The sequence below is a fragment of the Labrus mixtus genome, chromosome 19, assembly GCF_963584025.1.
Source record: "Labrus mixtus chromosome 19, fLabMix1.1, whole genome shotgun sequence".
In the NCBI taxonomy this organism is placed as follows: domain Eukaryota; kingdom Metazoa; phylum Chordata; class Actinopteri; order Labriformes; family Labridae; genus Labrus; species Labrus mixtus.
Genome location: NC_083630.1, coordinates 23,164,773 through 23,188,048, shown reverse-complemented (window position 1 = coordinate 23,188,048; position 23,276 = coordinate 23,164,773). Strand labels below are relative to the sequence as shown.

The 23,276-nt window shown below is 43.6% G+C and overlaps 1 protein-coding gene across 3 annotated transcripts in view; it reads left to right on the top strand.

Annotated features, from left to right (window-relative positions):
- Window positions 1-675: 675 nt before the first annotated feature.
- Window positions 676-23,276, top strand: part of rbm33a (RNA binding motif protein 33a) — a 28,849-nt gene continuing 6,248 nt past the window's right edge. For 2 of the 3 annotated variants that reach the window (XM_061064784.1, XM_061064786.1), the window contains exons 1-16: window positions 676-848; window positions 3,606-3,684; window positions 3,935-3,983; window positions 5,460-5,533; window positions 5,640-5,910; window positions 7,556-7,714; window positions 8,904-9,066; window positions 9,249-9,469; window positions 11,246-11,573; window positions 13,466-13,527; window positions 16,691-16,820; window positions 17,226-17,599; window positions 18,161-18,424; window positions 18,611-18,895; window positions 19,317-20,075; window positions 22,543-22,719. In XM_061064784.1, the coding sequence (XP_060920767.1) occupies window positions 830-848; window positions 3,606-3,684; window positions 3,935-3,983; window positions 5,460-5,533; window positions 5,640-5,910; window positions 7,556-7,714; window positions 8,904-9,066; window positions 9,249-9,469; window positions 11,246-11,573; window positions 13,466-13,527; window positions 16,691-16,820; window positions 17,226-17,599; window positions 18,161-18,424; window positions 18,611-18,895; window positions 19,317-20,075; window positions 22,543-22,719 (3,414 nt within the window). In that variant the 5' untranslated portion in view covers window positions 676-829. The remainder of the gene's footprint in view (window positions 849-3,605; window positions 3,685-3,934; window positions 3,984-5,459; window positions 5,534-5,639; window positions 5,911-7,555; window positions 7,715-8,903; window positions 9,067-9,248; window positions 9,470-11,245; window positions 11,574-13,465; window positions 13,528-16,690; window positions 16,821-17,225; window positions 17,600-18,160; window positions 18,425-18,610; window positions 18,896-19,316; window positions 20,076-22,542; window positions 22,720-23,276) is intronic. The other variant, XM_061064785.1, reaches the window with a different exon arrangement.

The window sequence follows — 23,276 nt, the reverse complement described above, 5'->3', positions numbered from 1 at the left end:
AAACCATCATGGACAACACCCACCACCCTCTGCACAGCACCTTCACCAGGCAGAGGAGTGTGTTCAGTGTTCCACAGACAGACTGAAGAACTCTTTTGTCCCCCTGGCCATACGTCTGTACAACACCTCACGGTTATGGCACACTTGGACTTGGGTTGGTTTTGTCGGTTTAAATTGTAACAAATGTTTCATGTTATGTACGTCTTTGTAACCTGCTACTGGATGCTTTGAATTTCCCTCGGGATCAATAAAGTATCTATCTATCTCTATATCTATCTATCTATCTATCTATTGTGTACACAAGTTGTGCTCAAAGAAGATTTTATTAATTTTTTTACCTTTTTTTAAAAACTATAATTTAATGCGTGCATGTGTAGAGCATATAATGTAAATATTTAGGTGTGGAGGTGAAAAACTATGGAGGATTAAAAATGCCAAAATGAAATATATAAATATATAATTAATTAATTATTTAATAACACATGCATTTAATTAATTAAATAATTATATATTTATTTATATATTTGTTGATTTATTTCCAAAATTAAATAATTGATGACACATTGAATGATTTAATGAATTATATATTTATATATTTCATTTTGGCACTTTTAGTCCTCCATAAAAAAACAAGTCTGTCAGCGATTTTTTTTTTTTCCCACAATGCATCTCTCCTGCAAGCCCATCTCTGCCATGTTTGTACTGTGATCGTGAATGGGAGTCGCTGCTTCTGCATACTAAACACCGTTTCCCCTCGCCAAAGATCATCATAATGGCGAAATACTGAACATCAAATGCACCCTCTGGTTTATTAGTCAAACACTGCACCATGTCAGCCAACGCGCAGGGTGAGTAAAGCCGGCGGGTTTGTCGACAAAGCTACGTTAGCCATGGAGCTAAGTTAGCATGTAGCTAAGTTAGCGCGTACCTAGGCCGCAAACAAGACCGTAACTACGAGTAGCTAAAGTAGCTTAACACGAACCAGATGTTGATGATAAATATATAATAGCTACCGAACTACCTAGGCAACATCATTAACATGACAGTTAAGGTAGGAAAAATACGTGTTTCGTGTTTATAACCATTAAATAATAGAAAATGTCGAAGTTGGAGGTCGCTAGCTTTGTTGTTAGCATCTGCGCGTAGCCTCCATGCTAACACTGAAAGGCGCTTTTTCATAAACAGCAAATATTCAGGATAAAACACGAATTTATTTTGATTATGTTTATGTCTTAAAATGACAAAATGTTTTTATTATTCGTGCTTGCTGTTGTGGATTGGGGTTAAACAGCAGTATGACGCAGTTACGTTGTTTTTCTTAATCCTATTTATTTTATTATTTTGTTGTTTTTTATTAGATTTTAAATAAAAAACTATCAGAGGACACTTTGTGTTAGAGGAGGGCGATATGATCTTTAGACAGATTTGTAAGTTACTGACCAGTTCAACCAAACTTATTTCCCTGTATAATGTTTTTAAATGCACAAAAACTGCGCTGACAAGTTTAATCTATTTGAAAAACATCTTTGTAGGAGGTCTGGAGGTCTCTCACCCAGAACATCTTTAGCAACAGAAATGTCTTTCCCTCAATTTGATCAATATTTATGAACAATTTGAAGGTTTTCCTCACCACTTTGAAATTATGATTTAGTTATGTGTCCTCTTTTTATGTTCATCAGGAACATTTTCACGCAGTGATGCATTCATTTAAAAACATGTAGACTTTGAGTTCTTGTGTTTCTGTTCTATTTTAGCCCTGCAGAGTTCCTCCAGCTGGAGCTTCATACAGGCTCTGCAGCCTTTGTTGTTTTTCATGACATCATTGGACTAACTTTAGTTTAGTTTATATATAATCAAACATAATACAGAATGTGTTCATTCTGTGATCGAGGTAAGTTTTACTGACAGAAGAGTTTAATTCATAGAGGGGGCGGGACATGGTTGATTGACAGACAGACAGTCACCATGGTTACTCACGCTCACCTGCCTGCTGCTTTGTAACATCGTTTAGTGTAATCCCTATAGGTTCAGTTATCACAACAGGTGAGCTTCAGGTGGAGAAGCTTGATAGTAACTTTTAAAAACTGAGAGAGAGCAGAAAACACAGACAGCAACATTTTAAACACCGGGGTTATATCTCTCATCACTGACTGTCTGAGCTCCGCTCTGTCTGACTGTTAATGTCTCTCCGGCTCGTTAAACGGTTTCTTGTGTCGCTATCCGAGATGTAAACTTAACTGCAAACTATACAGATAAGTTAACTGTTGCTCACGGCGTGTCGGTTTGGAAAAAGTATCACAACAGTTGCATATAACCGGGATGGAGTTGTTTTTGCGGACTTCAGTTTCGTTTTTGTTTTCACCGCTGCGGAGCAAAAAAAAGGAGGGAGGGAGACGCGTCTGTGTCGGAGCATAAACTGCAGCATAATAGAATAAACACATAATCCCGTTTCTACAATCTCCCTGCTTCGGCAGATCGTCAGCACGTTAAAATCCTTCACGATCTAATATCGTTATATCGCCCACCACTACTTTGTACCATAACACTTACACTATAAGCTAAGTCTCTTTTACTAGCCAGGTGTTGCTGCATGTTTTGACATGTTAAGGCCCGTGATGCATTTAGTGTTGAAATAGTTTGTGGATTTAAAATTAAGGATACAAAGAAGTAGGGCTGGACCTTTGAATCGATTTATCACGATTTTACGATGAATCTTACATCCCTACAATACGCTTAACAAAAACACAGAAAAACAAACAACCAACAAGGCATTTGTACTTAAATACTTAAATGGATATGGATAAAAGAAAGGTTCACAATTTTCTATTCAAATAAAGAGTTTGAAAATATAAATAAATCTAAGGCCAAGACCACACGTAGGCAGGTATTTTTGAAAACGTAGATTTTTCTGTGCATTTCTGGTCATTGAAAACTCTTTTTGGAAAACTCCTTCCAGGGTGAAGATGTTCAGATACTCAGTTTAAGGTGTTTCTGTGTAGATGGCGAGTTTTGTTCTCGTAATGTCACACTGTGTGCTGGTTTCTCCCCCGTTTGACGTCACTGTGCGACGCTGTCACTTTTTTCCATGAGATTAGTGCGACGGCAGACGTAATCAAACTACATCATCACTTATAATCTGTGCATTTCAAATGTTGCTGGCCAGTAGGACAGATTGCTGCATTCAGGTGCTCCTCAGATGTCACAGTTTCTGACTTGGGAAGTCAGTGTGCTCGTGTGCTTTCAATTCAGAAAATCCAAATGATGTAACAGCAACAAACAGCGTGGATGCTATGAAGAAAATGTGGGATATCTCTGTTATAAGTTATATTTGAGAAACAAGTTGATGTGCAAAATGTGAATTAATCAAAATATCTTTCGCCCCCTCATGTTGATGACAAATATGATATCAAGTCAGCAAGTCGGGCGCCTTAATCCTTTTCCGAGTTTCTAAGTTGTTGTTCCGGCTTGAGCAGACGTTCATTTGCATTTTCCAACTCTGAAACTCGTCTTTTTCCGATGTGTCCGACGCCACATGAATGCAGGGAATGTCGACCGCTTTGAAAGGAGCAATGTGTAAAGAACACCGTCTTGTCTTTCTGTTGCAGATTTTGACTTTGATGAATATGAAAAGCCCGGGGCTGAGCGTTTACGCAGGAGGAGAGGTGATGAAGATGATCTAGAGAGGTAAAGCATCTTTTTATTTTCTCATGGTTCTACAAGACTTACGGATAGAAAATGCAACATGTTGTAGTTTCATCGTTTGTTTTAGTCCCGATGCAAATGTATGATGCAGCTTGAACACAGAGAAAACCATTGATATACCACACTGAAATATGCATTAAAAAAACAAGCCATGTATTAATGCAGGAGAGAATGCTATGACTCAGTTTTATCTGACTTGAGCTAACCTGTTATTTGTTTTTCTCCTTCAAAGTGATTTGGAAGAGGAGTTGTTGGGGGAGGATTGGCTGTCAGGTAAAAAGGTAAGAAAACAAAATGAGCTGTTTTATAACACAGGACTGCTCCTGAAATTCTCCACAGCAGGAGACTGTCCCTAACCTTATTCAGACGGCCGCGTCAAGCCACAATATTTATGCCCTGGTGACTTTGGCCTGAAATCTAAATGTAGCAGGGACTAAGTGATCCCCCTCTGTACTGTCTTCAGAGGTAGTAACAGAGCCGGTCTCCGGTGAGACAGGATCAGCGGAGTCAGCGGGGGAGTGTAGCGCTGGGTGTGAAACGTCTGACTGTGTGTCCATGTGGAGCTACCGCTGTGCCGGAACAACAGAGTCCGCTATAATGAGAATATTTGTCTTTCTATCAATGCTACGTGTAGTTGAACAGAATCTCAATCTGAACTAATGAGTGGAGAAGAACATACTGGCGAACAGGAAACATAATGCAGCAGGTTCATTAGAGCACAGAGATCGTAGCGGTAACAGGATAGAAACGTCCCCTCCCACTTGCTTGAGGTGAATTTTCCTCTCATCAGCTAACTCAGACTTTTCTGCAGAAAAGGTACTACTGGTTCTGGTTCTGGCAGGAGAAAAAATTGTCGATTTGCATTCACACATGCAGCTTGTCCTGCAAATAAAAAGTAGTTTTTTAAGGAGTTTTCTGCTAGTTTGAAAGCCCTATCAGTCTCACTGCTGTGTTTACTTAGATTTTATGCTTGATGCATAGAAACACTTGGCTTGTAGGAAATGGTATCGTATGCACTGGGTGTTAGTGTTGGTCGAATATTTAGAAAAAATATAGAGGTGGACTTGTGGCAGGTGGCTCCTCCGCAGGGGGAAGTGTTGATGTGAACCGAGAGGAAGTACAGTGGACAAAAAAGAGCCCTGTTGACCTGCCCATATTGCCTTCACCACATGGGAATAGAGCATCCTTTGGGGTGGGAGGTGGTCCCCTGCCCCCACACCTTACACACGGACAAACAACGGAAGAAGTGTTGTTGGGTGGGGGTTGTTGCTGCTGTGTAAATTTAATGAAATCACGAAACAGACTCGGTCAGACAGTTACAACAGAACACAAATTGTTAACAATCACGAACCGACAAAGTACTGACAAAGTTTCTATGTTCACAGACTTGCTTATATTCTGCTAGAAGGTACATCCTACAAATACTTGGCTACTTTGGTACATCTCTATAAGGCAGGAAAGAAGACATCAGCTTGACTCGTAAATATCAGACATATACATTTTATTCTTAGCAAACCTTTGCTTACAACAGACAGTTGGCTCAAAACCAAATATAACTCTGCTGCTCTGAGATGTTTTACATAGATATGGTTACAGCTTCAACCTAAGAGAAGAGCTACTATTAGATGGTAGACAGATTTAAATGGTTCATTCACAAAGTTACCAAAATGTATGAATTCATGAAAATGCGTACTATCAAGTGTAGAATATGATTTTTAAAAGTGCTCGCAGTAATGGTTGTTAATGTTTTGTTTCAGAATCCCTCGGAAGTGTCTGACGAGGAGCTGAACGATGACCTTCTGCAAAGTGATGATGAAGATATAAATATGAGGTACGTTTTGTTTTCAGTTTTAACGCTGATTTAATAAAGCATCAACTTCTGCACCTTTTTAAATAAAAATAAATCACTGTCTTCTGTTTCTGTTGTTTGTTTTCAGCGGTCAGGATGTGAGCCTGAATGCCACATACAGCTTAGGCACATCCTACGAGCAGCAGAACAACTTGCAGGGAGCAGACTACACAGATGACGTCGTGAACCTGGGTGAAGAAGGGGATGTAGGCGAGGAGGGGGGCTACCAGCAAGGGGGGGAGGAGGAGTACACAGAGGAATACAGCCAGGATCAAATGGATTACACTGGAGAGCAGGCTGAGGGTGATGATCAAGTACTTGACATCCAAATCAATGAGCCCTTAGACGGTGAATTTCAAGTGAGTACTCACATTTGCTTATTCACATATAGAAGATACAAAAACACACACATGCATGCACATGTCCTCCAGCTCCCTTTCTGCCTGACTCTATTGTGTCTGAGAGATAATGTCAGATTGTCTGTCTCCGTCTGGGACATGCAAGGAATCGAAAATCTATTCAGGTGAGGGAGATGTTGGTTGGTGATTTTGGGCAGGCAAAGAGTGGATTCATTATCACCTCCTGCCAGTTAATTTCTCCATCTTGCTGACAAAGTTTGTGTTGACGGCTTGTTTGGCATGAGGTAACGCTTTGCTGTCGCCGCCACATCCCGTGCCATTGTGACCTTGGGCCTGTATCTTCGGGGGAGTAAGAAGCCGCTTTGTGTCGGGGAGATGTGCTGCCAATCGGCGGAGGTTAATGTGAGGGGCTTTTATCTCAGGCTTTTAGACTGGATCTGATAAAGTCTCATGCAGGTGAAAAGATTATTGACCTTCCCGAGGACACCCCATACAGTTTTCTAATGATTGATGCCAGTTTTCCTTTCATTCGTTTCCCCTTCCCTCTTAGCCGGGACTAAGAGGATCAAAGATAAGACCAGATCCATGTGCAAATGTCCGTTATGGTCCATTTACCAAGGTGTGATGGTGTTTGGCACCTGACAGAGATATATTAGCCTTCCTCCCCCGCTCCAAAGAAAGATAAGATGTTGACCTTCTTGCGGAGGGCGTGCAGCACAAGTGGGTGCTTATTTTGTGTTTTTGGGGTAAATGTCTGCAGGTGTGGGCGTGTTTATATCATGTGCAATAAACTGTTCACAAGGTCACGTCACCTGCCTGGCCCTGACATTTTGCTCGCCACGGTATTCATTGAGTTCTGTGTGGAACAGTTTAAAGGATTAAGCGGTCGCGTTCCCTCGGGGCAGCCTGTCCATCCGTCTTGTTTGCCGAATGTTGCTCTTCTTCTTTTCTGCATTAATGTGTGCTGCTGTTTGGCAGGTTAATGGAGCGCAACACCAAACACTTTTGTGTGACCTACAGTCTGACCTTATTTAGCGATGAGTTTTTGTCTGAGGCTGATGGTTAACTCTGATACCAGCATGAGGAGCTACTATGCTTGAGCATCTCAAGACGTGGGGTTTCATGAAAAGGCGGCGGCTTCATTTCTTGGAGTGGTGTTTCCCTATGAAGCAGTAAAAACTGATTTGTCATCTCCTACAATGTTTACGTCTGGGAGATGTTTTTGGCATGGAGTCATGAACTCGCAGCGCAGCCAATAACGGCGTGATTTGCGAGCAGTCAGTCAATGATATTTTCAACATCATTGAACTGGGGAGAAGTGTGTTTTTTTAGTTTTTTATCTGTGCCTGCTTTTCTGTATATCATGTCAAACATTTACATCTCATTGAATTTCAAATGCTGTCAGGAATAGTAATGAAGCCCGGCTCCCACTGTTATGGTAATTTGGGTCGGGAGGGGGGCTTACATGGTGTCTCCCTAAAATCCTCCCCATAACATTTCAATGTTTGCCTTTACGCTCTGTATGGGGTTTGTCTTATTTTCTTTAGATTTTATTTTTGTCTATGAAAAAAACACAAAAAATGATCCTTATCGAGGGGTTGTTACCTCTTCAACTGTTCTGTATCATCCGTGTGATCTTTTTAAGGATGATGATTATCAAACCTCCTACGACGAACCTATGGATGGACATGGCGTCCAACAGGCGGCGGCCCCTGAGGCAGAGGAGGATGTAGGGGAAGGAGAGCAGCAGGAAGAGGAGAATGAAGATACAGCCGAGGGCTCTCAGGTCCCCGACACAGAGGAGGTATGCTCCGACGCTCTATATCGATAACACCTCTAGCACTCTGCACGCTAAGGATTGACTCCAGCCGATCTGCTCTTGTTGTGTGAAATGTTTTAACGTCTGATTTTTTTTTATCTCAATAAGGTAATTTAGAGAATTAAAGGCAGGGTTTTGTAATTTTTTTTAAAGATTTTTGTTGAAATTGTCTTTAGGTCCTGACAGAAATTAATAACTCATGTTCTCTGAAAAAGGAACAAAGAAAATCTGTCATCTGTAGCAGTTGTAAGCCTGTAAAAACTTCCACCAATGTCTGCCACGAGGTACCAATCTGATGAACCAATCAGGCGCCTCCCTGTCTCCCTCTTGTGCGCGTGCACTATAGCCCACACTCAAAGCGCGTCACCGATATACTGTGTGTTTACTTAACGCTGAATGAGACGACGTAATTTCTACACAATGCAAGCGATGAGCTGAGGTCCGCTTCTGGAGCAACGGTATTGAAGTGAGGGGCGTGGCTTTAGAGGGACCACAGAGGGGAGGGGCTTGATGTAGAATGCTACTTTAAAAATCATGCTAGTTTTTGAAAAATGACCAACCCTGCCTTTAAGATTTAGATCGATATTCATCGTTAAATGTTGAAAATATTTTAAGATCCGTGTCAGCTACCTAACCAGCTAGCCTGCTACCGAACAATCCGGCGCAGAGGGGAGGGAAACATTGCCATGGTAACAGCAAGCTCCACCAATCAGACACTCTGTGGTCGTGGGTAGTGTAGTTCTTTTCCCTGATATCGTGAATAAACCATTTTTTTGTCTTAAAAGGAGGTTGGTATCAAACAAACAAACTCGTGTCTTGTACAGGAGCATAAACCATCGTTTCACACTCAGGTAGCTCGTGGTCAGTCTACCTGTGGTGGTTATGACATCACGGCTTATAATCAAATCCGCTATGTAGAAAATGAACAGGATTTTTACTTCTGTAACCACACTGTTGTAGTATTGATTACTAAATTAAAGTGTTGGTAGAGTGGAATATTAATGTGTTCAGTTTGCTAATTGATTAATTAGCTAATGTTGCAGCTCAGCAGGTATAAGAAATAAAGATGCACTGCAAACCATGAGGAACATATCAAGTTTGTCTCCTCTGACCATCATTTTTAAAACCGTTTAGGAGGCTAAACAAAAATTCTAACCTCTGAAAATGTTTCCAGTTTGAAAATGAAGCTGAGGCTGAAACAAAGGAGGAATCGGATGAAGAGGACGAGGAAGATGAAGGGTCTGGTCGCATACGCTTCAAATCGGAGAGAAAGGATGGCGCTGTTGCACGTTTGGCTGATGCGGGCAGTAATAGGAGGAATATCCCGGAAACACTAGGTACAACCTTTTCCTGCTGGGCACACTCACACTAGGCCCAGTTGTCCCATACCGTGCTTATGCATGAGCACAGAAAAGTCTCAAATTTGTACTTTATTCTACACCGTAAAAGATCTTCATCAGCATTTCTTTTTTTTACTAATAAAGACGTGATCTCTTTCTCTGTTCCTCACGTCCATTAGAACTGTCGGAGAAGGCCAAACGAGATCTGATGCAGTTTGAGGAACAAGAACGCCAGAAGAGACAAAACCGCTACGGAGGCCGAGGGAGAGGAGGATTTGGAGGGAGAGGAGGCAGAGGAAGAGGAGGCTTCACACCTTTTGGAATGACAGATTTTAGAGGAGGAAACAGAGGGAGAATGAACGACCAGCGGATCCCCCTGATGGGAAACATGGGCATGCAGGTAAGCCATTGTTTTTACCCACCGAATAACCCTAAAGGAAAAGTCACAAAGAGCTTTCACACTTCCTGAAACACTCCTGATATTTTCAGGGTGAGCTGATGTGAGAATGCAGCAGGATATAATCAGGAGAATTCACCTTGACGTAAATATTCGCAGCTTGAAACGGCAGTCAGAATAGAGCCAGGGATAGTCTCCTGCTGTGAGGTGCATGTGTGAACAACCAGGTCAGGAGAATATCCGGAGCAGTCCTCCTGAAATTATCAAGATATTTTCAGTAGTACAGATGTGAAAAACGGTTCATGTTTCACCAAAGGGGGCGATCAGGTTTTCCTTTTAACCTCCTTTCTTTTGTCACAGTCGAAACGAGTTTAGTCTTCCATAAACTTGACACTTGTTTAGCTTGCTGCTGCTCTCCTTTCCGTCTAAGACCTCCAAAGCTGTAGTTGTTTAAACGTGAATAATGTCACAACACTCTCCCCCCTTATCAGTGTTGATATATGGATTAGAGCAGCATTTGGCAGTCGTCCATTTAGACAGCGTTTTACAAAATTGTTCTTTGCCCAGGATTTAGTTCCTTGTGGGCTTTTATTATTAGATATCGCTCCAAGCATTTAATCCTTTGATTTACACGGCTCATCAGTTCATACAGGACCATCTGAAGGACTAAAGGAAAAAAAAAAAGTCAACATATGACCTAAATAATAATCAACACAATTTAGAAACTTTCATTTTGATTTGACCCCTGAATGACTTTGAGCTTTTAATCAAAGCAACATTTTGTGGAAAAAATAGAAAAACCCAAAGAGTGTGCAGAAATGTTCACCAGACGCGGTAGTGTTCTGTAAACCTTTCTGCGTTCTAACCTCTCTCCATTTTTCAAAGAGCATCTCCAATATTGATCCTAGTTTGAGCACGTTTCTGCTCGTGGAGCTTATTAGAAACATGCAGAGGCTTTTTAGGTCGGGTACAATCACTTCTATCTGAACCACTTGTCTTGCCCGCTTCCATCGCTGCAACACCTGTTGGTTTGACCTGAGAACTGCTCTCATATCTGGCAAACCGAAGGGCGTCCAAAACGGCCGTGTGGGGGTGGTGCCTTAAAAGCGCCTACCTTCTCTGGTCCAAACAAATCCAGAGCATTCAGGAGCAGAATCTAAAGTTAGAAGGAGGACATACTGACTGCTGCATTGTTGTCAGAGAAGCCAGCACTTCAACATAGCATGTTTCCTTAATGTCTGATCATATGGTAAGATACCTTTATCATTTCACTCACTACACATCTCACTGATTGGACCTTTTAATTTAACGATATTAGGTTGTCAAATTTCAAAACAAGAACATCAACACTGGTGTGAAAACTTACATGACGGATGGACGACATGCCAACACCACAAACACACTCGATTTTCGTTAATGAGCTCGTTCTCTTTACAACATACCTTGTGTTTAACCACTGGACTAATTTGGTCGCTGGCATGTTTGTTTATTTGTTTGTTTGATTGTTTGGTAGCTGAACCAGATAGACTGGCCAATTATCAAGGACCCATTCACCTATTATAATTATTCTTCATTTAGCAGTCATAGCATCTCTGGCTGATATTTGCAGACTGTGATCTCCATGAATGTTGTCTTCAGTTGTATGCAGCTTGTGAATATGACTCGTTGATGTGTCATCACGTGGCTGCAAGCGGTGAAATCAGATAAAGAAATATGTTTTGACAGGCTGTCTTGATTTTTCCCTCCTCTCCATTTCCCCCATCTCTTTCCAATTAACAGCAATCCTCCCGCATGCCTCATCCTCATCAGCTTCATCAGCAGCAACTGCACTCCCAGCAGCACCACCAACCCTCACGTCCAAGAGGACCCCATCCCTTCCAAGACCATGGGCGCCCGCTCAACCAGCAGCCCCTGCAGCCCCTCATCCCCCCGCACATGTCTCACCGCTCCCCGCCCTTACGGCCCCAGATGGAGCCACCGCCACGAATGATGAGCTCCCCGCCACCCAACTTCCCCCAGCATCACCAGCAGCAGCAGCCGCCGCCAGCTCCCAAAAACATCCATATTAACCCACATTTCAGAGGGCCCACGTCATCCTCAGTACAAGGTAGGTTTATCCACTCTCACTTTGTAAGATTTTTAATGAAACTGTGCGAGAGAGACGTCATGTCTGCTCTGTTTTGGGTTTTTAAAATAAACTTCCGTACATATAATTCATAACTGATTTTTTTGTGTGGTTGCTACTCTTGATTTAAACCAGTTTAGTAAGCGTCAGAGTTCATGTGTACTAAAGATTCACTGTATTAAAATGGTTAGAAATGTGTTTTTTTTAAGGATTTGCAATAAGAGTATAATTACAAGTCAATGGATTGTCTATGCTGTGGGTTCATTATTTTTCTCTGTAGTGTTTACCGTAAAATCTTGAATATTTATTGCACCGGTATATGAGATGCAATCTGTGTTTGGGAGTCTCTCAGAGGAAAAAAGGTTTCAACTGTCTACTTGCAATTGTAAAAGTGCAGTTTCTGTGTCGCTCTTGTAGTATCATTTGATATCGCTTTGCAGAGTTTGCACTCCTGCTATCTTCAGTAGGGTAGCTGATCTCTCAGCCTATGGTTCAAGACATGAACCATATGAAGTATCGACAGCCCGCACATCTCCTTGTCCACCTTCACTGATCATTGACTTTAAATGAGGAGTCTATCAATCAGTCCAGCACTCCACAAGGCCACCGCTTTCTTTAAATGCAGGATTTTGAGCTAATGACGGAGAAAAGATGTTAAAAAGTGGCGCTGCCAGTCTGGTCTGCGTCGCTATGTATCCCCACAGCTTGCAAGCAACAATGAATGCAGGAACATTTTTCAGGTCATCTGCTGTGTGACGGTGGTGTCCACACGCTCGGTAGTGACGGCGCAGTTTTCAGCATTTTATACTGGTATATTTATCGCACCCGTATATAGGACGCAGCCAGCTTTTTGGCGCCCTATACACCGGGTTTTTAAGGTAATTCAAGCTGTTGGCAGTAAGTTGTTTGATTAAGATCATGAATGCAAAGTTAACATGACAATCCAGGACAACCCACAGAGTTACAGTCCGCATGAAGAGAATTATAAATTTTGTGTTTTCTCTGCATGTGAAAATCCTGAGCGTAATTTGATCCGCGATTGTGCAGCTCTAGTTAATCAGTGAGATGTTGAGTGGAGGTGTATGATGCCGTCATGGCTGACAGTTATCCTTACATTGTCCTGAAAGGTGTCTGGATTAGAATGTCACTTTGTTGTTTGCTTGAATGACAAGTGAATAGCTCTCTCAGCCAGTAATGGGTTTATCCTCCATTTTTTTCTTCTGGCCGCATCACCATTTCATTCCCTGAGATTGGTTTATCTGGCCTGTCTGTCCAGGCCAAGATTGAAATTTTGTTAGTAAAGCGTGGTAGCACAGATTTGTGTGTGTGTATGTGCACGTTTGGGTTTTGCTCCCGAGAGGAAGACTGGAAAATCGGGGATTGCCTGTGGTTATGATTAAGTGTGAGTGTGTGTGCATGTTTTTGTGTACATGCGTGTTATTTGTGTTGTGTTTATGTGAGTGGTGGATTCCACTTGAATGTTTCTCTTCCATACTCAATTAAAGCAACACATTTGTTTTTATACCCAGCAGTATACAATCTTGGATTTTTGAATTACCTAGTTGTCATATTCCAAATAAAACCAAATTATATTTTATTTTATTTTCATATCCTTCATATTTCTGTGAGCTTTCTGGTCTGAACTCAGCTGTGTAAAGATGTGAGGGGCAACTCTAACATAAAATGTATCATGTAAGCCTGTGGAACAGCCTTCAGCATGGAGATGTCTAATGGGCTCCTCCCTTTCTGCTATCACCACCCTCTCTCTGCCTACTGCCCCTCATTTTCATTTTTCTCCCCCCTCTGCCCCTCCTCTCCTCTCCTCTTCCTGCCCTCCCTCCCTCCCTTCTCTCCCCCTCTCTATCTCATTGCAGTGCCCTTGATGCCTCCTGCTCAGAGCCAGCCCAGACCTGCTGTGGGTCCTCAGAGATTTCCCGTGAGTAGCAGCTGCTCCTCTCCCTCCCTTTTTTCGCCTCACTTTCTCTGCCTCTCAACACGGTTCGCGTCCCCTTTTTTGTGTGGGCAATATCATTACGGCAATTAGACAGCCTGCCCTGGCCAAACACTGTTAAAGCAAATCTGTAAACACTGATACGAGTCTGGCTGCACAACTGGAAATGCGTGATAGGGGCTTTAGGCGGTAGACTTTTGGAGGTCGGAGCTGCAGGAGCGGGACTTAGTTAGCAACTCTTCATGGATGGACTGGGGCTCAGACTAGCCAGCTTGGCACATAATGGAATTTCGAAACCAGGATATACTTCCAGTTAAAATTCACTTTCCACAAGTTTGTGTCCCAAAGGCACCGAGACCTTTTTGAACGGTATTTTGTAGTAATGAAACATAGTGGAGGCTTGATGGGGCCTTAGTTGAGCCTCTTGCCTTTTAGCACCGTATATTCTGAAGGTCTGAATTTCATGTCAGAGAAAAGGGTTCTTAAGTCAGTTATTTCCTGCAAGAAAAGGTCCTTTATTTCACTCACAAAGAACCCCATCCAAGAGATGACGGACATGCCTTTAAAGTAATTACTGTATCGAGGCAAAACGGCTCACCCAAAAGTCAGACAAAGTGCCCTTAGTTACTTAGTTACTTCTCGTTAATGATGCCCAGGCATCAGGTGCTGCTGGTGCTGACTGACATCTTCCTGCAAAGTGCATTTTGTATGGATTTATGCAAATTAGCCATTGGGAAATAGCTGCAACCAATTGCATTCTGTTGGATTTACAACCTTTCTGCCAAATGAGCCAGGCTTTCACATCGATGTCAGCCTTTGCCCACAAAAAAAAAAGAAAAACAAAACAAAGATATAGAAACAAAGGCATATTTATTCCTTCTGTGTCAGTATTGTGCAGCGCCGGCTCCCCGAGGTCGTTGATAGTGCAGGATGTTGCTAGCACGGTAGCAGGGAGCTGTTTATTTTGCCTCCTATCAGACAGTAGACCGTGAGGTTTGGAAGGGCGTGCAGACTACTGGGCTGATGAAGAGCATAGTGTTGGATTGCCCACAGCTGTCAATCGCGTTTTTGGCCACCGTTGCCAAGGACACAATTTGAAATGCAGGTGACATAGCAGCCGGCTACATTCCATTTACCAGTGGGCACCTGATTACTCATGATTATCATACATTATCATCCCATCAAATTTAATTGTTAAAAGACCGGGCGAACGGGGAGGGAGGAGGGGGGGTCATAGCCTCTAGTATCACTGCATTAAAAAGAAAATTCGCTGGTGGAGACTGCTTTTGAAATATTAATCTGAGTGCCAATTAAAGTTATTTGAATATTTAATCTGCTTTTAATAATGACATTCAGTTTAACCACAAAATGAAGATGGCACATGCCACACACAATACTCGAGACGTTTTGATAGGAAGGGCTTTATTTTTATTTGATTCAATATCACACGTTTTTTAACACAGTCACAGATTTTTGACTCTTTGCTCACTCTGTGCCTGCAGTCTGTATCGTAATCATCTTTAAGTAGATAATACAAATTCCAGTGTTGTAGTCAAGACCCGACTAACCAAGAACAGAGTGCTCCAAGACCAGAAAAATCTCAGAATAATCCTCAATTTGTGTGCAGGGGGCGTGTCACTCAATTACACCGTGACACCGGGAAGGTTGCGGCCGTAACCGGGGGATAAATAATTAGAGCTGGACCGGTAAACCGAAAATTTCGGCCAGCCGATAATATCGGCCGATATCAGCATTTCCAGTGACTATCAGTATCACCTTATTTTCTCTGAAGATCGAACATGGATCTTAGAAAGACACCGGCCAATATTTCAGTATCAGACTATTTCTCTCTCGAATGTCGATTTTGGTATCGGCCCCTAAAATCTCATATCGGTCGGGTCCTAATAAAAATCAAACTACAATTGAATTGGAAGTAATTTGTTCTTTTAAAAAGAGCTGTTTACCTTCTAATCACAGGAAAAATAGCCTGGCAGTGGTGGTCTTGACCGGTCTTGATTTAAAATCCGGAGTCCTCCCAGTCTGAGAGCGAGACAAGACCGAGTAAAAATGCTTTAGATTCTGAGACAGGACCTTCAAAAAGTGGTCTCGATACCGGTCTTCAGACCAAGACAGATTTCGAGTACTACAACACTCCATCTCTCCACCTGCACATTTCCTTTCTTTACAAAACAGTAATTTGACATTTGGCCCCTCTCCATTATAAATGTCTCACTGCTAAGAACTTATCCTCGCATCACTTACATATCGAGTAGCCCGCAGCCTGTTTATCAAGGATTAACTGAGAGAGGATGAGCTGTTATTTAAGAGGTATTATAACGGACACCAGAGTCCTCTTTGTGCAAACCTGCCTGTCTTGACCTTTTAGAACGATGCGAGTGCACCCCTGTTGTGATCCCCCAACCCCCCCCCCCCAATCTTCGTAAGCCCCCTTTGATTAACTTTCTGTTAAGCAAGTTTTTGAGACTCTGGCCTTCTAGCTCTCGAACGCCTCTCCTCTCTAAATACCGCTAACGTAGCAGCGGAATAAAGATGGATTAAGCCTTGATAGCATCTTAAGTAATTTACAATAGGCTCGGAGGAGGCAAGAAGCCCATTTGTGGAAGTGCCACGTGTTGAATAGCAGGTTAATTTTTCAACAGAGATGGATGCTTAAAAGAATAAAGGAGACGGTTATGAGGGGGATTGGAATCCCAAGGAGGGATTAATGGGTTGTTATCTAGTTTTCCTTGGTAGATAGACTGGGAGTAACGTGCATGCGATGATTAGAAAGCTGTGGAACATACAAAGTGGTTGAAACAAAGGTGAGGGCACTCATCCCTTCCTGAAATACCCTTTCCTTGTAAGAGACAGGCTTTTAGAAGGTTTATCAACAAAGCCAGAGGTAGCGTTAATGCAGGTTAGCTCATGAATTCAGGCTGAAGGGTTTTCTTTAATACTGGCATGCATATTGATGTTTATATCCTACGATTCTGTGTCTTTTTAATGACCACCAGCCTTCCAATTACAAGCGCCCCCTTGCACAATGGAATTCTCCTAAACAAATTCCCATTTTTCATTACTTTAATTTGTTTGTGATTATTGAGTTCCCAGTATGGCCTATCATGCATGAGTTTTGTGTTCTTCCCAGGGAGCGGGAGACTTCCAGCAGCACATGTCGGGTAATTTTGGCCAGCCCCAGCGGCCCCCTCATCACATGGAGCCCTTTAGGAACCAGCCACCTCAAGGCCCCCAAGACAGAGAGCCCCTCTTTATGGGAGGTGAGTCCTATACCCCAGCATTGACGAGGGTTACAAAGCTCTCTTAGCATATTTAATCCTATTCGACATCACCTCTGGCGGTGTACCTACAGGGTATGCTGCTAGCTTTCTGCCGCTCTCATAGCAGCACTCATGTTAAATTCATGTGTATATATATACATCTGAATGAGCCTTGGAATCTGCATTACACATCTACATTCTGATTCACTGATTTCCCTGACAGGGTTAACACAGAGTTGTATAAAATCCACTCGGTTGTCTACCTTGATAGCCCTCTTTTCCCTTGTTCTAACATTTTTACACATTGCATCTTGAGAGGGAGTTACTGATGGATTAAAATTGCCTCACAAGGCAGAATACTGACATCTCTGTTGTTTTTTGGCCTTCCCCCTTGCATGTGCAAAGAGCGCACTGAGTCAACACGGTTTGCCGGGCAGCACATGTTTGATCACCAGGGCCCCAGCCCTCTCATGAACAACAGCCACAACCTCCACCATCAGCAGCAGCAGCAGCTGCCCGGCCAGGGCCACATGGGCTTCGGCCCGCCTGGACCAACCTTCAACCAGCCGAACCCAGGTCCACTAGGACTCTTCCCCAGAGAACCCCAAAGACCCAACATCCCTCCCCATCAGAGTCACCAGGGGATGGTGGGCTTGAATCAACAAGGAGGCCCGCCAAACCAACCAAGACCTTTCATGGGCCCGCGGCAGCCGTTCGGTCAGCAGGGGAACCTTTTCCCCCCACCACAAGTCCAATTTGGGATGCAGGTACGACTACGAGTAAGTGATTTTTGCAATCATTGGATGTCTGTGTAATTGAGTGTGAGTGTGTAGGGTCTCTATATTTTCCCGGATAGTTTCTTGAATTTGTTTGCATGCTATGGTCAGGTCTCTCACCTGGAACAGTTGTGATAAAGGAGCCTGGTTAACACCCAACTACTCTGCACAAATGTCTGAATTTTTAGTCGGCTGTTTTTCTCTACGTTATTGAAATTTTCTGTGACAAGAGCGAGGACTAGAGTACTCTTCACATGAATAAACTAGACTTGATATCATATTCACTGGCACTGATGCGTTGAGGAAAAAGACTCATGTCTGCTTGGCACCTCTGCATTTTGTCGAGAGATGTAGGCAAGAGCTCCCTCTAGTGGACCAATCACCATTGTCCTATTATTTATGTTGTGCTAATACAAGAGTTTAATTGTATGCAGGAATGAATCAATGTTGGGATTAGATTTCAGGAGAAGTGATTTATAAAAATGAAATATAACAGTAATAATGCATTATATGTTATACAAAGCTCTGATTTTGTTGTTTACTGATGTTTTTTTTGATTGTCAGGGCTTAATGCACGGCCCTCCTGTCTCCCAGCTTTCGCACCACGACCCCTTGTCATCCCATCAGCCCATGCACCAGCACCAGCAACATCATCGGCAGGAGCTACCGCATCATCAGCAGCAGCAGCTAAATGTCAATGAGCCTCGCCCCATGATGCACCACGGCCAGAATCCCTTCCACCAACAGCAGGCGCACGGTAGCCCCAGGCAGATGACTCCACGCCCTCAAAACCCCCAACAGCGAAACATGTCCAACAGGCAGAGGATGGTGAGACATTTACATATTAGTAGCTCAACTATTCTAAGTGCTGGAAGAAAGAACACTCCACCCATTTTAATCGTTGTGTTATTCAAACTCCTGCACATCATCCTGTCGTCATCTTTCACCCTGAATAAAAAATATAATCTTAAATATGTGAGCGTCGGATTGATTCGTGCTTTGCCCTTTCTTCAGAACACCCCCGTCTCCAAGCAAATGCAACAGCGCAACAGCAACCTACGGGAGCTCCCTGTAGCACCTGGCAACACAAACATGAACAGTGCCCGCCCCGCTGCCAACGTGAGGCCCGTTGCCAAGGCAACGCAGGGGGTGCGTCCCGGGCAGAACACTCAGCCGGTGCCTGGCAGTGGCAGAGGAAGAGGCCAAGTCGCTGCCAAGCCCGAATCCCACCCTGGAGGAGATGGCAGGACAGTGGTTCGCAAGGAAGTCCCAAGAACGCAGGCCAGCACGGCACCACAGGTCGTCCGTCTAACACTCAGAGCAAGAGAAAAAGCACTCAGTCTGCATGCATCATAGATACAATAAACTAGATAAATATGCTTTTTTAATTTAATATTCTTTTGAAATTACACTATAAGCTGTCTTTTTTTCCTGCTAAATACAGTGACCTAGAAATTGTAAGCTCAGCCAAGCTTATTAGTGTGCTGAGAAGCACTCCCATTTATTAAAAGCCCAATCATAAGGTCGTTAATGACTGCAGTCTCATTCCATTAGAACGAACAGATCAATACTATTGCATTTTCCTCTTGGGTTTTGCCTTTGATTACATCTGAGTGTCAGGCCAAGTAATATGGTTCAAAAAGGACACACTAGCACATGAATACCCTTCCAGTAAGCAGAGACAGATAGTCATGTTGTAATTTGTGTTTTCTGCCAACAGGACCCCGACGAAGATGAGGAGACGAGGCAGTACCGTCTGAAGATCGAGGAGCAGAAGCGCCTGAGAGAGGAGATCCTGAGGAGAAAGGAGATGCGACGGCAGATGCAGGCTGGCGAGAGGAAGAAGGAGCTGCTGGACAGGCTCAATTCCACTCCGAGTCAAGGCCCAGCTCCTTCACAAAATCAAACCTCACAACAAAACCAGCAAACGGCGCACCCTGCACAACAACAACAACAACAACAACAACAACAACAACAACCACCACCACAGCAACAGCATGAACAAAGACAGCAGAACCAACTGCAACCACAGCAGCAGAGACAGTTCCCCCAGAGAACACCACAATCATTAAATCAATCATTAAATAACCCTAATCAAGGCATCCCCATCCCTCCCAACGGTGAAGCTCAGACCCTAACGCCTCGTCCCAACGTCAAGACACGTCTGCAGATGGTGAAGGGTAGCACCCAACTGCCACAAACCCCCGGACCCCGTCAAAGTCCTCAACAGCTGCAACAGCAAAGGAACATGGCTCTGCAGAATGTCAACAGACCTGGTGCTCAGATCCAGTCCAATCAGGCCCCCCTAAAGACCATACCTGTGTCTCCCTCTGTGGGTCCTGGCCAGGCTCAGGCTCAAACTCCGATTCAAGGACTAAAACCTGGAGCCAAAAGAACTGTGATGCAACGGACTAAGAGCTCGGATATCATAGACCAGACGGTGCCACAAAAAGTCAGGCTCGTCAAACTTTCAGGAGCGGTAAGCTTGTGTATTTTTTTTTCTTTCATCCATCCAACATCGTCCCAGTTTTATGTCCGACATTTATTTGATACTTCTTGAACAGATTTTAACCTCTCGGGGAAACGACAGGTTTGCAATGAAATGCCACTGATGTCTATTTTGTAATCCAAAAGATATCTAACCTATGGGAATGACACGGTGATGTCTGTGTCACTTTGGCACAATTGATTTGTTAAGAGTTTCCCCCCCTCAGCTTTGAGGACTGGTATTTAAGTCACGTTGCCTGCACTTACATTTTACCTTTAAGAACACAGAAAGGTATTAAGAGAGCAGAATGACATTTATCTGTAGAGTTCGGGACGTCTCATCGCTGCTCTTAAAGGTCGATATCCTCTCTTAAGGACAGGAGGGTATCCTTTAAGAGAGAGGGTGACTGTAACATCAACAAACTCTAGAATTACCACTTCTGGCTGATTTATAACCACTTGATAAGTCACTTCTTTGCCCTTTAATTACACATTAATTCTATTGAAAAAGCCACAAAGGCATGCATGTTAAACATTCACAGTTGTCATTGATGAGACACGTTGGTGGGATGTGATAGTATTCGGAATAAGCCGCTTTCTGACTCCATCCCTGAGGATCAAGCCGCCGAGCCAAAATCTCTGTCTGGCTGCAGATGAAGATAACTGAGTGTCAGTGCGTTAATGGAAACCCGCGCAGAGCTATCTGATGTGCCGCATCTTTGAGAAAAAAGGGGGAGTGGAATGCGAGGGGAAGAGAAGAGAGAGAGAGAGAGAGAGATGGAAACTAGCCTATAGCTGAGGTGAAAAGAAGATTGTCTTGATGCTCCCTCTCCCACATTGTTCTCCTGTCATCACCAGCCGCTTGACAATGTTATCTCCCTCCTCTCTTCTTTCCTTCCTCTTCTTTTTCCTCTCGGTCATCCCTTGCTTGCTTTTCCTTCCCATCATCCCATCTCTCAGGTGCACGGCAACAAAAGAATGTCAATCCGAGTCCCTTGTAATTAATCTTTCTTGGTTGAACACGGCTGCTGCTGCTAGAGCATAATACCTGTGTAAGAAAGTTGCCACTTTTGAGGATTTGGATTTGTATGGCTTACGCACACAGATAAGAGGCAAATTATATTTTCATCAGGGATAATACAAAGCAACGCACGACACAAAAGCAGCAGGAGGAGGGAGAGGGGGCGTAAGGGGGATGGGGTACACATCGAGCTGCTGTCGTTTCAGTGTAATGCAGCTTAGCATTTGATGGGTGCAATCAGGAGCTGTGATTTCTATAGGAGGGATTAATCCATTTACTCTCGACTGGGGACAGGTCAGAGATATCGCTTCTTTTCTTTTCCCCCCGTATTGATCTGTCACATCTCTTCGCTGAGTCGGGGAAAAAGACGACCTTCAATTCCTCCCCGCATGTCAACAGAGTTGAGCTGTGACTTTATTTGATAATGAGACCATCACCTTGTTGGGTTGATCTTTATTCCCCACAGATTGTGTGAAAGAGGATCCACTTTCAGTGCTGACACCTTTTCTGTTCGCCGTGGAGAGGCGGCCTTTCATTTCTCCCTGTTGTCCATGAACACTTGGCATACTGGGAATCGATGATTGATTGATTTGTTTTGATTATTGTGTCATGCATGGATACAATGCCCATTTCGTAAACATGCTCACAGAAACCACTGCAGAAAGAACAGAAGCCATGTTGGAAACATCCTGATGTTATTTGCAAGCTCTAGAAACCATAGAGACCAGTTAATTAACATTCAAACAGAACAACCGACTTTGGACACAATTTTATTATTAGAGTCGATGATGCCTGCACATCAAGGTTGTTTAAAGTTGTGGTACTTTCCGAGTTCACATGTTTTAAAACAATACAATCTCCGTTAATTTAAAAAGTACCTAACCTTTAAAAACACAAGACAGAGGAACGGAGAGGTCAGCGGAGGTCCATTCAAATTCACGTCAACCGAAACTGGCCTATCCAAAGTCTGTTTGTGTCTCAGAAGGATGCAGAAGTTTGGGTTATCTCACTTTAATTGCCTTCACACTTGCAGAAAACATATGAAAAGCATCGAGCGGACTCTGTTGCTTCGTACCCCCCTCCTGTCTTGACAGGAATAGTGTCCTGCTCTGAGGTGCATGTGTGAACGACCAGGTCAGGAGGATTTCAGGAGCATTAACAGAAGTGCATGTGTGAAAACAGCTTTAGAAACACAGAAACGTTGCCAATGTATTGTGATTTTTGGTGGTTAAAAATAAGAAATAACCCATTGTTAGGTGTAAAGAATTTCTATTTTTGTTGCCGTGGCTACAGGTATCAATACTGTTTGATTTTTACTATTGAGTGATCACAGTTTAGAATGATCGTATCGTGTCCACCCAACTGCAAATGGAGAGAAAGGTTGGACATTTCTGCACGAGTTGCTAACTTAGTGCTGTCCTCCATCTTCCCCACTCAGTTTGCAAAGGGGACTGTTGCTGCGGATACCCCGGCGCAGCAACCAGGCGCCTGGCCGGCAACACCGCTCAACCAGGGAGTCCAGAGGAAGGTCACCGTGACAGGACAGCAGCCACAGGGAGCAGGCGGAGCACCGCAGGCTGGCCGAGGGGGAGCGGGCAACCCACAGCAGAACAGGGTAGGTCCTAATGAGAGCTCTCCCTTCTCCTGTGCGTTAGACACCGGGAACTATTTCACCTCAGAGATATATATTAATAGTGCAGACTTTGGGCTTCTGAAAATAAAAGGAGCTAAAATGTCTCCTGTAAAGTTGTCCTGTGCCTCTGGCGCCAACCTGGCATTCAGGAGACATACCAATCGAGCAGCAGTGGTAATAAGACAGGACAGTATGCCAGGTGCAGGAGTATTGACAAGCTGAGAGCAGTGTAACACAGGGGCCTACACAGGGTCCCCTGGCCTCTCTGCACGCCTGTCACCAGCAGGCTGCTGTCACACTTCCCATTCTCACTGACACTGACAGGGTAAGGCAGTCACTATAACGCTTGCATGGCTCCTCTTCCTTTCATGCTCCCCCGCCCCCAACACACACACACATAGATACTCCCTCTACCTCCTCCCCTATCTTTCTGGGGTCTCTCCCTCCTCCTCCTCCTCCTCCTCCTCTTCCTCTGCAGCTAAAAAAACATACCTCTCACTCTCAAAGCTCAAATGAAGATATGCCATCCCACATGCATC